Source organism: Neopelma chrysocephalum, unplaced genomic scaffold, assembly GCF_003984885.1.
Source record: "Neopelma chrysocephalum unplaced genomic scaffold, ASM398488v2 Primary Assembly neopelma1_155, whole genome shotgun sequence".
Classification (NCBI taxonomy): domain Eukaryota; kingdom Metazoa; phylum Chordata; class Aves; order Passeriformes; family Pipridae; genus Neopelma; species Neopelma chrysocephalum.
The window spans coordinates 1,367,210-1,383,340 of NW_020897817.1; the positions used below are offsets into that span (position 1 = coordinate 1,367,210).

Sequence of the window (16,131 nt, forward strand, 5' to 3'; positions counted from 1 at the left end):
CCACTTTTTCACATGAGAATGCTGAGCATGTCACCTCCTGGGGCTGTGTCTGTGCTCCCACAGGGGATGGAATTCCAGGGAAGGCTTGGGATGTGCTGGTGGAGCTCAGCCCCCAGGGCTGTTCCTGCAGCATTCCCGGGAGCTGCTCTGGGCACGGGGGGTGGGACAGAGGGGGCAAAGCTGGGCCAGGAGCTCTGGGAATTGATGTCCTGCTCCCCCTTTCCAGGTTGGGCTCCAGCATCCAGTTCTCCTGCAACGAGGGCTACGACCTGCAGGGCTCCAGGAGCATCACCTGCAAGAGGGTGAGCGACCTCATCGTGGCCTGGAGCGACCACAGGCCCGTCTGCAGAGGTGAGGAGGCACAAAACTCAGCTGGATTTACTGGGATTGATGGGAAAACCCCTCCCCTCAGGGTCCCCTGGGTGCATCACCCCAGGTTTGGAGTCCCTGGGTGAGATCATGGAAGCCCTGGATGGTTTTGGGTTGGGAGGGACCTTCAAGGACACCTCGTTCCAAGGGCAGGGACACTTCTCACTATCCCAGGTTGCTCCAACCTTTCCTTGGAGCCTCCCAGGGATGGAGCAGCCACAGCTTCTCTGGGCAACCTCTGCCAGGGCCTCCCCACCCTCCCTTTCCCATTATCCCTCTATTCCAGATATTTCCTTTTAGGGGACAAGGAGGAGAGGGGAGAAAACCTGGGATAAAACCTGGAAAAGCAGAGATGGAGGGAGATTTTTTTTTTGAACTGGAACTTGCTGCTCTTGGGCAGCCATGTGGGATTTTTGGGCTGTGGTTCCTCAGCAGCATCATCCTGTGCCACGAGCCATCCCCCAGTGGAGTTTCCTTTCAGTGGAGGAGTTTTCTTTCAATGGAAAAAACACACTGATGCCCATTTTGCCCTTGGCCATTTTGTTTTCATTCCCTCTCCAAAGAGTTCCATGAATAATGTGATATTTGTAATGCTAATAATGGACAACTCGTAATATTTTTTAATGAAATCCCTTTAAAGCTCTTAAAGTCATAAATAGGTATTTTTTTTCAGTTCTTTTTTTTTTTTTCTTTAATTTCATCTGCAGATTTTTTTCAAGGCTTTGGAATCCCATCTAATTCCTGAAACAAGCCTGGAATAAATTGAATCAGTGTTAAGAGGATATTTGGCATAAATATGTGACACTATAAAAGAAATTTATGGTGTCCTCTTGCAAGAGATAAGAAAGGATTTGCCTCTGTTATTATGTCCCTTTGAATCAACTTAATTTTTTTAACAGCTAACTTTTGTGTTGTGCTTTTTTTCCTGTTTAAAAAGTTTTCCATTTGCTCTTTATTTTGGCTTTATGTCACTTTTTTTTCCCCACTTTGTTCCATTTTCCCTTTGGGTTTCTCTCGAGTTGGAAAATCCAGGGGCCCATGAACAGGTTTTAACTCCGTGGGCTGTGAGAATTTCTGATCCCCAGGGATCAAACTTTGATGGGAGACTTTTTTTCAGCTTCCCCACCTACAGCAGGTTCCCTCTGGGTCCTGAAAAAACCACTTTAAAAATGGGAAAAATGGGATTTATGTTTTATTTGTTGAGGTCAAGCAGAAGGGATGTGATTTAGCACCATGGAGAGATGCCCTCAGCTCCCTCCCAACCTGCTCTTGCTGTTTGCTCCTGACCAGGAGATGGTTTTCCATGTTTTCCTGCAATTTGGAGTGCTGGGGGAAAAAAAAAAGCCTTGCAGATGCCACATATGCAGATACTTCTCCTTTGAGATTTGAAATAAATTTGAATTTTGAGGCTCCGTCCCGAGAGCAGAGGCAGCTCCAGAGCCAGGATGCTGCTCTTCACATTTCCTGGTGAAATATTCCAGCTAAATATTGCATCAAAGGGATACCACAGGCCAAAATTTCCCTGTTTAAGCACTTTCCAGCTTCTCCTTTACCTGTTTTTAAGATGCAAAGCTGAGTCGGTTCTGAGCCTGCAGTTGTGCCTGAACGAAACCAGCCTGATAAATACTTAATAATTACATCAGAAATTCTTGCCATGCAGTTGTTTTTTTTTTGATCTGCAAGAAGAAAGGAAATATGGCTTTTTTTGGGGGGGACATGAAAAAGGAGCTGCATCTCACTCACCCAAAATCTTCCACGTGGTTGGTTGCGGAACGATTTTTGTTGCGAAATGATTTTTGTTTCGAGGGCTTTAGAAAGAGCAGGAAAAAAAATAGATAAAGTAAGTGTTTATTCATAGTCTCCAATAAAGTTGGAGAGTGTGAATAAAGTAAGTCTTTATTCAAATAGTCTCCAATAAAGTTGGAGAGTGGGTTGTTGTTTGTTGGTTGAACAGCCCCATGGACAAATCCTCCATCTCTGCTGCGCGAGTGGGGAAAAAAGGGGGGTTTTGCCAACACAGGGTGGCGATTTTGGGGGTTTTAAGTGCCAGCCCAGAGCCCTGAGGTGTCACTGTGCTGTCTGTGTCCCCAGCCAGGATGTGTGACACGTACCTGAGGGGGCCCAGCGGGGTCATCACGTCCCCCAACTACCCGGTGCAGTACGACAACAACGCCTACTGCGTGTGGGTCATCACCGCCCTCAACCCCGCCAAGGTGGGTCCTGGGGTGCCTCAGCCAGGGGGGAAAAAGGCTCTGCTGCTCCTGCAGCCTGAATCCCAAAAAAATCCGGCCCCAAAGACTGCTCAGAGACATTTTTTTTAATCTTTAAGCAGCGAGATATTTGTTTATTCGACGTCGTTGCTCGACTTGCAAGTGCAAAACTGAGGCATTTTATACACTTTAGACAGGTGGTTATATCATTTATTATACATATTAATAAGTGGGCTGGTCCAGACATGCAGAGTCTTCTGCTCTGGGGGTCTTCTCCTCAAGCCTTCACCCCTCTGGTGGTGGCCATGGGCGTCTTCCTCAGTTTGACCTCTTCAATTGGGTGACCTGAATTCTTCCAGCTTGCAAAATCCCAGCTCTGGGCCTTCTAGATCTTATTCAAAGGTCTAGTTTACCAATTTATTACTGTGTGTGTACTACTCCTGTTCTTTCTATAATAAGGCCTTTGGTCCAGTGAGCAGAAGAGATTTCAGGATTGGGGTAAAACAAGATTTCGGGACTGGGGTAAAAAAAAGATTTCTGGATTGGGATAAAGAAGATTTTGGGACTGGGGTGAAAAAAGATTTCAGAACTGGGGTAAAAAAAGATTTTGGGACTGGGATGTAAAAAGATTTTGGCATTGGGGTAAAAAGATTTCTGGATTGGGGTAAAAAAAGATTTCAGGAATGGGGTAAAAAAGGTTTCAGGACTGGGGTAAAAAAAGATTTTGGGATTAGGGTAAAAAAAGATTTTGGGACTGGGATGTGAAAAGGTCTCAGGACTGGGGTAAAAAATTTCTGGATTGGGGTAAAAAAAGATTTTGGGACTGGGGTAAAAAAAGATTTGTGGATTTGGATAAAAAGATTTCTGGATTGCACCATTGCCTGGGATGGGTCTGGAGGATGTTGTGGCTCTGGGGGCAGGATTAAGGAGAGGGCAAAGGAAGCAGGGAAGGAGCAGGAATGACCTGCACCCTCCAAGGGGGGTCAGTGCAGCTCAGCACTTCTCCCGAGGGTTAAACCCCAATTCACCCTCTCCTGTCTCTGCCTGTGCTCTCTCTCCCCCCACAGACTCTCCCACGTGTTTCTCAGCTCTTTAAATCCCACCCTACCCCACCTCCCCTCTCTGCTGAACACTCATTTTGTTCAGGGCTGTCATTAAAAATGAGTTTGATTGTTTTTAATCGAAACCCCTTTGATATCTCGCTGTGAGGGGGGGGAGGCACCTCCCAGCTGAGCAGTGCCCAGTCAGGGCAGGGAGGCCGTGCCAGGAATGCTGATTTTTCCCATGCTTTTGCCTGTGGATGGCCCTTGACCAGCAGGGTTTCAGCCCCCAAAGGGCAGAGGGTGGGGTGGGGAGGAGGGGTGGGTTTATCTCCCCCTCTTTGTACAGTGTTGTTAATTTATAAGTAATTCCTATCTGGGGGGGTGATTCCAGGCTGGAGAGAACAAGGTCTGACTGCCTTGGCCTGTGAAGGATCAATTCCTTTCCATTTTCCACTGGAATTGCAGTTGAGGGCAGTGTTGGTGTCTCAGCTCTTCCCAGCCCTTCAGTCTGTGTCCCTCCTCCAGATCTGGGTGGGAACACGAGGACGAAAATTACTTTGCTGTGCAGTTCAAAACACACCTTCCCAAGGTGTTATTCCCTGTTATTCCCTGTATTTGCTCTCAGGAGGTGACAGGTCTCATTCCTTTCAATGCCTGGGTTCCCACCAGCACCACCCCTGTCAGCTCCAGAGGGAATCCCAGGGCTCTGAGCTCCCGGGGTTATTCCCTCAGGGATGCCTTGGGATCCAAGCAGGGCCTTTCACTGATGTTTTGCTACCCCAAGACCTCGTCTTTTTGGCTGGGAATTGTTAGGAATTGTTAGGAATTGTTGGGAATTGCTGGCAGTGCCCTGCTGTCACCTCCCCCTGGAGCTCCTGGCTGAAGATCTTGTTGAGTTCCCTCTCAGTTCAAGCCTTTAACAAGCCCAAATCCCTGGTGGATCCTGGTTTTATTTAGGATCAACCCTCTCTTCCAGCTCCCAGGGAGGTTGTATCCCAGGCTGGCATTTGGTTTGGCCACCCAGGAGTGCAGGAATGACCCTGATCCCAGGAAATGGGAGCCTGGAATCAGGATATCCTTCAGTGCTGGTTCATTAGCAGTGATTTAGTGGTTAATGAGCCCCAGGGGTGGGATGTGCAGTGGAGGACAGGCCACGTGGGACAGCAGCTCTTCCTGCTCCAGTGTCTCCATCCCGGGCCCTGGGGCTCCTGGGAATCCATTCCCAGGTTATGGAATACCCACCAGCTTGGGCTGTGGAATGTGTGTTTTACTTTATACATAATTTTTTGCATGTCTGACTTTAAAAATCAGCAACACCCAGTTCTTGTGTACAAAACAGACCTCTGGGTTCGGAAAGAAGTCGTGGGGAGCAGGATGTGGACGTGGGATACACTTCCAGTTGGGATTCCTGTTACAAGCTATGAAGGAGGAGGTGGAAATCATCATCAAAATCATCATCAAAATCATCATCAAAATCCACCCATGGGCCATGTCCAGTGTTTTACTGACCCTTCAGTGTGTTGCTTCTGTGTTGAATATTCAAGTCTAACCCTCAGCTCTGTTCCTTTGTTCTTGTGCCAGTCTTGGGCACGAAGTTTTCCATCTTTTCCATCAGCACTGTGGTGGGATAAGCTGCTCCTCTTAAGCTTCCTGGGCAGATTGTCTCGTTCCTCAATGGAATTTCTCCTCAGGGAAAGCTCCTCTTCCCCTGTTTGTTTCTTCTTCAGCTTTTAACCCTGAGTAATAACGAACTGTTAATTAGGAAACAGAATCTGCAGGTCCTGATCCTTTCATAGAGGGGGATGAAATTGGGAAAATCCATTTATTTTGATACTTCCTGACCCAGAGAAGAGATTTAACAGCAGCAGAACTGCACTTTGTGCTCCCTGGGCTGCACATCATGGATTTTAACAGTGAAATACGGGTGGATTGGTTAAATCAACAGCTTTTATGGGCTGTGTGAAGAGACTCCAGTCGCCTTTCCCGTGAAGTGATAACTTGTTAATTAATAACAGCAGTTTTAGAAAGGTTTATAAATGTATAAGTTTATAAATTTTCTGGGTGTTTTTTTTTTTTTCATCCTGGAAGTGGAATTTCCAGGTGGGGAAAACTTCTCCATCCTTCTGAAGCAGGGAGGGGTGAGAAGGAAGGGGGTTGAGAAGGAAGGGGTTTGGGAAAGCCAAGGGGATGATCCCAGTGTGGATCCCCCATTTCCCAGTGTGGGTAAGGGAGGGATTGGGGCTGAATTCACTAAAATGCCTATAAAATACTTGGAATATGAGGCTGAGCAGGATCCTGCTGAAGTCAGTGTAATCCTTTTATTGACTCCAGTGGTCCTTGGATCAGGTCCTGTCTCATGGAGCTTTTAACGTGAGCGATGGGAAAACCAGGGGAGCTGAATTTAGAGCTCATTTGCAAGTCATCTGCTCTATATTTGGAAAAGAACCCTCAGCCAGATCCACTGAGCCCCATAATCCCCTCCAAGTTTTGCTCAGAATCCTCCCCCTGCAGCTCTGAGGGCAGAGAGCTCCTCACTGACAACTTGCAATTATTCCCCAGCCAGAGGGTGACATCAAACCCGTTTTGGGGGATATTTTCAGGCTATTGGGGATTTTTGTGCTGGTCCTTGGTGCCGTGGGAATGAGTTTCAACCACACAGTGGGAAAAATAAATCACTGGGGAGCTGAGAAATGAATATGATAATTGGGGGATTTGCATAAAAACGATTTCTGGACCTTTTTTTTTTGGCCATAATGGATGTTTCTGGTTGATGTTTCCCCTGGGGTTGTTCTCACCTGGGGTCTCACGAGCCAAATGGAGCTTTTTGTGTCCAAGCTTTTTGTGCTGGAGGGAGATGGGCCCCTCCAGGGGGAGGATTCATCCCAAATTAAGAGAAATGCTGGAGCCTGGGGGAGAAGGGGGAGATGAGTAACGTGCTTGTAAAGCAGTTCAATGTCGCTGCAAGAGGTGTTTCATGGAATTATTGGGTTTTTTTCCCCTCTGAATGTGACTGCACTTCAAATCACTTCGTGCCAAAAAGCTTTAGGATCAGGTGTCACATTCCAGCCCTGTTTTTCTTGGCTTTGCTAATTGCTTCCCGTCACTTCAGCAGCTTAAAAATGGAGCTTTTGTGTCACTCCCCGTGTTTGTGTGTGCTGGGAGGGCTCTCGTTGCTTTAATGAATCATTAAATAATTTTCAGCTTTCGGAGCCAAAAAAAAAGACAAGAAAAAAAACAAAAAAAAAAAGAAAAGAGGGAAATGGATAAATAAATATTGTATTGAGCATCCAGTTCCTGTGCCACGAGGTTACAGTCTTGAGTGTGCTAGAATGTAATTAGTTGTTTAATTAGGGTCAGGCTCCTCAGAATGCAGCTCACTTGAGTGGGTGATTGAACTAACGACGTGTGCAGCGTTACAGCGCCGTGTGCTTTGTATTAATTACATTATTCCATCATTACAGGCTTTAATAATGATCTGCACAGGTTAATATTTTGCTGCTGCCACTCCAATTAATGGTTCCACAGTTGTCTGAAGGATCTCACACGAGAGCTCCTGTTTCACCATCCCAGGACTCGGGGAAAAACTCTGATTTTTCAGGATGTTGTGGCCAAAATCCCTCATTTCTGGGCATTTGAGAAGTGTTGTGTTCATGTTTAGAAGGGGGTGGCACAGCCTGAGCTATAGAAACACCATTATTTTCTGCTTTTGGTTTGAACTTTGGGACTTTTATCCCTTGTGAATCCACAGGTGCTCAAGGGTTTGCAGGGGGTGCTGCTTTTAATGGGTAAGAAATGAGAGAGAGCAGGATTTGGGTTTTCCTGGGCCTTTGGTCCTGGCCCTAAGATGGGCCCTAAGATGCCCTGGGGTGGCATCAGGTGCCTGTGGGCCTTGGCACCAACGTGGCTCCTCCTTCTGAATTACTTTTGATAATTCTGTGTTGTCTAAAACAGCACAAAGGGGCCTGAACTCAAATTTGGTGATTTAATCTGTTAAAAGTGAGGAAGTGCAATGTGTTTACAGGCACCTGCACAAAGGTCTGATGATCCAAGTGCTGCTTTCCTGGCTCAGGTCACTTAAAGAGCTCCAGGAACCCAAAGCTCCATTGATTGTTCTGGAAAACACTTCTGGAAATGAAGTTCTCTTCCTTTTCTGTCTGTTCAGCCTGGATTAAAGGACCCTTTGTCCCCTAAATCCTGTTGTATTTGAAAACAAGAGGTTTCCAAAGCAGCTGAAAGGTTTTGGAACCCAAACCTCTTGGTGTCCATGGGGTTTGTGCTCCGTGGGGGCTGCAAAAGTGGAGTGGGGGTGGAAATTTGGGTGGAACAGGAGAGAAAACACAAGACAGAAAGAGCTGTGGACAGATGTGATGATGATGATTGTGTTTGCAGACAGCCTGAGACAATTTCCCAGTGGTAATTCATGTAAATCCTCTCTTGGTCTGACCAGAAACCAGGAGAATTTTGGGAGAAGCTCAAAGCAAAAGAAAGACTCTCCACTTGCACCACTGTCTGTCTGCACATTCAAACCATCCCCAGGGTCTCAGGGCTGGCAGGGAAAGGGCAGAGGTAGCTGGGGAAAGAGAAAAGGAGCCTGTGAAGTGCCAACACACACCTTTTTATCAATAAAGGCATCTGGGAAATCAATAGATGAGGCAGAGGAATCCAAGAGGTGATTTCAGGAGGAGCTCAGTCTGTCTGCAGGGCTGGAAAGAGCCAGGACAGGCACCTTTGGGGATGTCCTGGAGATATTATGGATGCTCTTGGAAGCTCCAGAGCCAAGCAGATGGACAGGCAGGGCAGGGGCTGTGGCTCCAGGGTTGGTTGGTTCCTGTTAATGTGCTGCCTCTTTGCCAGGTCATCAAACTCACCTTCGAAGAATTCGAGCTGGAGAGAGGCTACGACACCCTGACAGTGGGGGATGGAGGCCAAGTGGGAGACCAGAAAACTGTGCTTTATGTGTAAGTAGCATTTCCTGAGGCCCCTGGGAGAGGGAAACTCAGCCCTGGGCTTTACCTGAGGGGTTGGGATGGAGGAGCCCCCCCTGCTCCCTGTCCCTCGAGGGGGGGTTGTGCTGCTTCTCATTTTTGGGGGCTGTTCTGGCGTGTTCTTCCCTCTCAGCTCTTCCCTCTGTGCCTCATTTCTCCTGAGCTGCCTTTGTGGAGCCCTCAGGGAGGGGCTGGGGGTGTCCAGGGAGCTGAGGGAAGAGGATAAAACCTGGGATACAAGAGGAGCTGCAGCTCAGGCAGGATCCAAGGGCTGTTTTCTCTCTCTCTGTCCTGGGCTGTCCTTCTGTGCCATCCTGTGCAAAGTATAAATCCATTTTCTCTGGGTGAGATACCCCGGGGTGCATTGGGGTAAATGATGCCCCTCAAGTCTGGGATTTATCCCCCTCAATTTGCATTCTTTAGGCTGCACATGTGATGTTCTGTGGGGGTTCCTTCAGCCTTGGAGACACAGAAATGCTCCTGCTTTCCTTCCAGGCCTCTCCAAAACTCCTCCAGCCAAGCTGTTGTGCTCTTGCCAACTGGTGGGAGGGTGTTATTGTGGTTTTTTTTTTTTTTCATTCTTCCTCTTCTCTTGTTTCTCCCACACCATCAGCCTCCCACTCCATCTCCACTCATGTTCCTGTTGCCTTGTCTTGCCCAAACCTTTGTTTTCTTCCCAGCCCCTGATCCTTTGGTCAGGAGCTCCAGGAATGGGCAGGAAGGCTGATTATTGCCCAAGTGTTTGTAATTAAAGTGTTCCAGAACATTTCACAGCTGGTTGATCAAAATGTGCAAATCACTGCCAGGGGAGCAGTTTGTAAGAACCTGCTGAAATGATTCCTCCTTCCTCCCCTTTGGCTTTGCCTGAAGCCCAGGAAGGTTTTCCTGGGTTTGGTTGTCGTCATTCCATGTTTTTCTCACTCTGCATCAGCCACCCCTGGCTAATGCAAATGTGGAATATCTGGGACTGGGAAAGGTGCAGTGTCTGGAATCTTTTCCCAGTGCAGGGGAACTTCCAAGTAAATTTCTGATGTTAATCCTAGCAGGGAAGTTTCTTTCTTTCTTTATCATCTGCAAGGATAAGTTGAAAAGCAATGAAATGTGGGAGAGGTGTGAAGAGCACAGAAACATTCCAGCTGTAATCAGTGTGCACTTCTCTCACTGTCACCTGGATCCAGGGAGATCCACTGGAGGGTTTTTTGAGGAATCAAAATGCAGAAACCTCATCCTGTCAAAGACAGGAGTTCCAGTTTTCCTGCTGCTCTTCCTTTCTTCTTGGCTGTTGAAGAGGAGCTCAGTCCTGCTGCCTTTCAGGTGAAGGAACCCTCTGGAATCAGCTTGCACAGCACAGCCACCATCCCAAAACGGAGCCAGGAAGGACCATTTGTCTCCAGCCTCTCCCTCATCCCTGTAAAAATGCATCTCAGGGAACAGAACAGATTGTTAGGCTGAGCTTTTCTGACTTGCAGAGAGGATTTTATTCCCTAAAGTAACAAGCACCCAAATCAATCACTGGGCTTGTTAAAGTGGAATAGCAAAGAATGAGGGAAGCTTTAAAGCTTTCCCTTTTTTTTCCTGAAGGTTTTTCTCTTGGAGTGCTCCTCATTCCTGCCTCTCTGCTGCTTAAATACCTGGGGAATCCACAATAACACTCCAGCAAACTCTTGGGGTGCAAAACAGGCATTAAAACAAGTTTAATTCTTCATTTCCCAGCGCTCTGGGATCAGTAAAATTCCCGGTGCAGGAGCAAAAGGTGGGGGCAGAGCTGGGGGGGCTCTGATGGGTTTGGGAGAGAGGGTTGTGATTCCAGGGAAAAGCACCCTCTGGATGCCACAGGCAGAGCTGGAGCAGGGCCTGGGGGCAGCTCTGACACTGGTGGGTCTGGGGAGGGGCTCTGGGATGGGGAGGAGAGTTCTGTGCCTGGCCAGGCAGGTCCTGTTTGCCCCAGATCCCTGGAGAGCCCCTGGCACTCACAGGGAGCTGCTGGGAATGTCCTGGAAGCTGAGGAAAGGTGAACAGCAGGATCAGAGCATCCCATTGGGGTGGGAAGGGATCCTAAAGCTCACCCAGCCCCAGCTTCTCTGGGCAACCTGTGCCAGGGGCTCCCCACCCTGTCCCACCCAGCCCCTGCACATCTGGAGGAATTCAGATTTAAGCAAATGCCACAGAATTAAAAAAAAAACCCCAAACCCTCATCTCTCCCCTTGCAGGAGCTGCACTTTAATTTCTAAATTCATCCCAGGTAATACCTGAGCAGAAATAGTGCAATAACAACATTAAACAGGCACCACAACAATCCTGCTCTGGAATAATGATCCTTCCCACACACTGTTTGGAGGGAAGGGAGGGAGCTGGAAGATGCTCGTGTGGGTGGGGGGATAAAGCTCTAAAACTCTGTTGAACCACAACGAGGTGATTAATCCCGGGGCTGAACGAGCTCATTAACGGGGATATGGATTGGTGACATCTCCCTAAATCCCCTGGGCTCCCCTGGGAGGATCTTGGAGGGAAGGCAACGTCCTGATCCCCGGGATTAGCAGCACTTCTCCAGGGCTCACAGGGTGCTCAGCACATTCCAGGCTCCTGCCTTTGTCTTCCAGGTGGTTTTTTGTTTTTGTTGTCTTTTTTTTTTAATTTTTTGGGGTTTTTTGTGTGGTTTTTTTTTGTTTTTGTTTTTTTTTTTTTTTAGTTTTTTTTTTTTTTTTTTTTTTTGTTTTTTGTTTTTTTTTTGGGTTTTTTGGTGGTTTTTGTGGGTTTTTTGGTGGTTTTGGGGGTTTTTTGGGTTTTTTTTGTGGGTTTTTTTGTATTTTTTGGGTTTTTTTTGAGTTTTTTTGTTTGGTTTTTTAGTTTTTTGTTTTGGTTTTTGTTTTTTGGGGGGGTTTTGTGGGTTTTTTGGTGGTTTTTTAGGGGGTTTTTGGGGTTTTTTGTGGGTTTTTTGGTGGTTTTTTGTTTTTTTCTTTTTAGTTTTTTTTGCATTTTTTTAGTTTTTTGTTTTGGTTTTGGGGTTTTGGGGGTTTTTTTGTGGGTTTTTTGTGGGGTTTTTTGGGTTTTTTTTATTTATTTTTTGTGGGTTTTTGGGGTTTTTTGTTTGTTTGTTTTTTGGGGGGTTTTTTGTTTGTTTTTTGGGGGGGGTTGTTGTTGGTTTTGTTTGTTTGGTTTGGGTTTATTTATTTATTTATTTTGGTTTTTATTGGGTTTTTTTTCCAGATACTTTTAGAAACTTTTCTCTCAGGTTGGAAGCTCTGCAGAGAACGTGTGGGGAAACAATTTTTCCTAATGGCAGCAAATGCTGTCGAGGCAGTTCAGGGGGTTCACTCACCACTTTTGCCTTCTGGGGAATTTTATTTGTTTGCTCCTGGTTTCGCTTGGGCGAGAAAGAAAATGATTACTTTTGCTGCTGGATAATACATTGCGATAATGGCACCAAATTGTAATTATTATGGTGCTGCTGATGATAATTTGTTGTGGTGAAAGACTCCCAGTGCAGGTAGGAAGCAGAACAGACAGGGGAGGCTGGAAAATGCAGCAGGTTTTTGGGCAGTGTCCTGGTTTGGGGTGGTTTTTTGGGCAGTGTCCTGGTTTGGGGTGGTTCTTAATTGGTTTGGCTGTTTTCTGGTCCTCCAGAGGCATCTCTGGGTTTATTTTGTTGGCTCTGGGAGGCAAACAGGCTGTTGATTGTCCTGATTTCCCTTTGCAGCCTGACGGGCACCACCGTCCCCGACCTCATCGTCAGCACCCACCACCAGATGTGGCTCCTCTTCCAGACAGACAGTGTCAGCAACCTGCTGGGCTTCAAAGCTACCTATGAAGGTAATCCAGGCCCCTCTCTCAGAATCCCTCTGTTTTTGAAGGATCAGGGCTGGGATGAGTGCAGGAAAAGCAGGAAGAAGTTTCTCTATTTATACATCGAAGCTCTGCGGGTTTTTTTTCTCCTTTGCTCCTCCAAGAACAGCTTTCCTGGGTTCTTTTCCATCAGGGTGGGGACTGTCTGGTTGCCATTTCATCTGTTTTGTTGGAAAGGGAGCTGTTGAGGCTCAGCTGATGGTGACAGATTGTGTCTGGGGGAGGGAATGATGGGATGGAGTAATCAATGGTTCCAGTGGATCAGGGGTGTCAGCTGCTTTACACTCGGGGAGTCTGGAGTGTTACAAATGAAATGAAAGTTAATACAGGGGGATTTTTCAAAGGGATGCAGCAGGATGTGAATGCTGAGGTCTGGCACGAACTTCTGTGTTTGCTGCTGTCACAGGTGTGAGAAAGTGGGATGGAAAAGTGCCTCTGTCAGCTCCAGGAACATTTCAGCCTGGCTCTTCCCTCATTCATTTTTCAAAGGGTTTCTCTTGGATTTCCCATGTTTCAGGGAAGTGTCACCCTGTGTTCAGGGCCCAGGGTGGTGCTGGTGGATGTGAGGGAACAGAATTAGGGGCCTGAGGGACCTGAGCCACCAGAAAACTGAGCTGGCCCCAGTGCCAGTGAGTGCAGGGAGACTGGGCAGGGCCTTGGGGAGAATTAAGGTGATGCTGGAATATTTACAGGATGGCAGGGCCAGGTCAGCAGGAAAAATCCTGGAGGAACATAAATGAGGGAATTGAGAGAAGGAAAAGGCAAATCCTGATTTTCCAGGGAGCATCTTCACGGTGCCATTTCGGTCCCAGCAGCTGGGACTGACCAGCCTGGGGGCTCCGGGCTCTGATCCTGCCCACCTTGGTGTGCAGCTGGTTTTTGGCAGCCCTGGCAGAGCTGCTGCCCCCAGACCTGCCCTTGGGAGTGATCCCTTCTCCCAGACCTGCCTGCCTTGCTGATCTCACCCCGAGGGCACTGTGACACATTCCCCGTGTCTCCTGATAAATCTGGTGTTGCAGAGCCCATGATGGAGGGACTTCTCACCCTGTTGTTCATCTTGGGTGAACTTTGGGGCCATCAGGAGCTGGAGTTTTCCCTCCTCTGCCTTGTTTTGATGTTGTTGGTGCCTTGATCTATGGCCAGGCCGAGCTGCTCTCGCTCCCTGTGACCTCCCCAGTCCATCATCAGTCGTGGCCTGGACTCCTGTGGAGCTGCCAATGTCAATGTGCTTCTCCCTTTCCTCCTCAGCAGCTTTGCCTGCTTATTTTCACCAAATTCCAGGATCACTGAGGCTGGAAAAGACCCCCAAGACCATCAAATCCCCCCTGTGCCCAATGCCCACCTTGTCCCCAGCCCAGAGCACTGAGTGCCACCTCCAGCCCTTCCTTGGGCACCTCCAGAGGTGGGCACTCCAAACCTCCCTGGGCAGCCCCTTCCAAGGCCTGACCACCTTTTCCAGGCAGAAATTCCTCCTGATGTCCAACCTGACCCTCCCCTGGCACAGCCTGAGGCCGTTCCCTCTCCTCCTGTCCCTTGTTCCCTGGGAGCAGAGCCCGACCCCCCTGGAGTTGCAGAGCCAGAAGGTCCCCCCTGAGCCTCCTTTTCTCCAGGCTGAGCCCCCCCAGCTCCCTCAGCTGCTCCTGGTGGGATTTACAGTAACTCCTATGATCCTGTGAAATCTTTCCCTCTTTTTTTTTGGCACCTTTGCATTTTTCCCAGTGCTTTCCTGACCTTGCTGGGTGGATTTGTGCAGGAACAAACCCACACCCCGAGGTCCCCAGGGGTTAAACTGCCCCCCAGGGGTTAAACTGCCCCCCCTCCACCAACCAGGGCCATAAAACTCCCACAATTTTTGCAAGAGCTTCGAGTTCCAAAGCAAGAGGCACCTGAGTGAGAGGCAGTTGCCAATTGCCAAATACATTATGAAATTATGTCCAACTTCCTAACAAGTTTCAATATCAGTTTTATGGCCCTACTTCCTCCTGTCTGTGAGCAGAAAATTGCAGCCGATGGAGCTTTGTAAAGTCAGGACCCAAAAATCTACCTGAGAGAAGGGCAGGGGGTTGTTTGTAGGGTGTGTTTAAACAGCCATCCATCCTCAAACGTGGAAGACTTAGGGAATGTGATCCCAGAGCCTCTTGCTGTGCTGGAACACTCACACCTGGGAGATTTATCCATGCACAGCTCCAAGGACCTGTTGGAAGAATGTGCTGAGGAGAAAAAAAAAAAAGAGAAAAAAAGAAAATAGGGAAATGGATAAATAAATATTGTATTCAGCATCCAGTTCCTGTGCCATCAGGTTTTTAATGATGGGTTCTGAGGAAGGGGGGGGACCAACCAGGTCCTTTTTCTTCACTGGTGAGCAAAGAGAAAGTCCATTTGCAGCAGGAAGAGTGTGGAGAACACCAGGGATCTGGATTGGGCTTTTCCAAATCTGCACATGAGGATTGAGATGAGTTCAACAGAAATGCTAAAACTAAAAAAAAAACAGCAACAGGACAAACCCCAAATTTTAATGCAGTGATATATTTTATATTTTTAATATGGAGGAAGAATTTAAAATGAAAGCTAGAATGACAGACACACTAATGTAATTTGGGTTTCTGTTGGAATTGGGTTAGTTTGGGGAGAGCTGAGTAAAGTCTGTGCTCCTGAACCACCAGGGGATGATTAAACAATATTTACTGTGTGGAAATGCTGAGTAAGTGTTTGGCTCTGGGTTGCTCAGCTCCACACTGGAATTCAGCCCCGTGCTGCTAAGAGGCTTAGGAGCTCTGCAGGGCTGGAGTTGGGAGATTTCCTCTCCTGAACTTCCTGCCTTTAATCAAATTGCTGCAGCCCAGACCTGCTCAGAGGAGCTGCTGCTTCGTGCAGCTCTTTTTTACATTTATTTTATGCCTAAATACAGTTCTGTATTTAGATTTTTTGGTTCAGCATCACTATTGTGGCTGGGGGGGGTGAAGTGTTTCTGTCTCCCCTGCTCTGCTTTGCCAATAAATGTTATTGACTCGTGTCCTAAAGCTGAAATAGTGCTGAGCCAACACCAGGGAGGCTTTTAGCTGATGATGGGCTGCCCTGAGCTGCTCTCAGGGTCGGGGAAACTTGGATTTCAGTCTGGTCTGAACCTCCTGGCAGCGATTTGCTGTGACGCCACAGGGCTCTGGGAGCCAGCTGGAATCAGCTGCTGCATTTGCTCTGCAGTGCTGGTGGCATAAAGATCCTTTTCAGTTCATCCCCTCCTCGTTGGGTTTCCTCTCTGGACCCCTTTTTTCCTCGTTCATACAATCCCAGAATGGTTTGGGTTGGGAGGGATGTTAAAGCTCCTCTGGTTCCAACCCCCTCGTTCCACCTTCCCCTCCAGGGTGGGCTCAGAACTGGATGTTCCTTCTGCTTGGAACTGGATGGTCCCTTTTTTTGTCCCTGTTGTGGTTTGAGACCCCCCAAAAAATCCAATTTTCAAGCCCCCCCCCCAATTCATTTCAGTGAGAGAGTTTTCAGGCAAAACACATCTACTAGCATGGGGAAATTATATCAAAATTTATTACTGACACAATAAATATTATAATACTTTATAAACAATGATTCTAACTATCTCTCCTATGATAAACCCATTAGATCAAAAATTTGTTTCAGAGTGAGAGGGTTTCAAATCCCTCCTTTCCCTTGGAATCCCAAAGAATG

The 16,131-nt window shown here is 47.6% G+C and overlaps 1 protein-coding gene across 1 annotated transcript in view; it reads left to right on the forward strand.

Annotated features, from left to right (window-relative positions):
- The window catches only part of CSMD2 (CUB and Sushi multiple domains 2), a 245,534-nt gene that overhangs the window by 111,864 nt on the left and 117,539 nt on the right, over window positions 1-16,131 (forward strand). Inside the window, exons 10-13 of the mRNA XM_027701316.1 lie at window positions 227-351; window positions 2,461-2,582; window positions 8,477-8,580; window positions 12,305-12,417. Coding sequence (XP_027557117.1) covers window positions 227-351; window positions 2,461-2,582; window positions 8,477-8,580; window positions 12,305-12,417 — 464 coding nt within the window. The remainder of the gene's footprint in view (window positions 1-226; window positions 352-2,460; window positions 2,583-8,476; window positions 8,581-12,304; window positions 12,418-16,131) is intronic.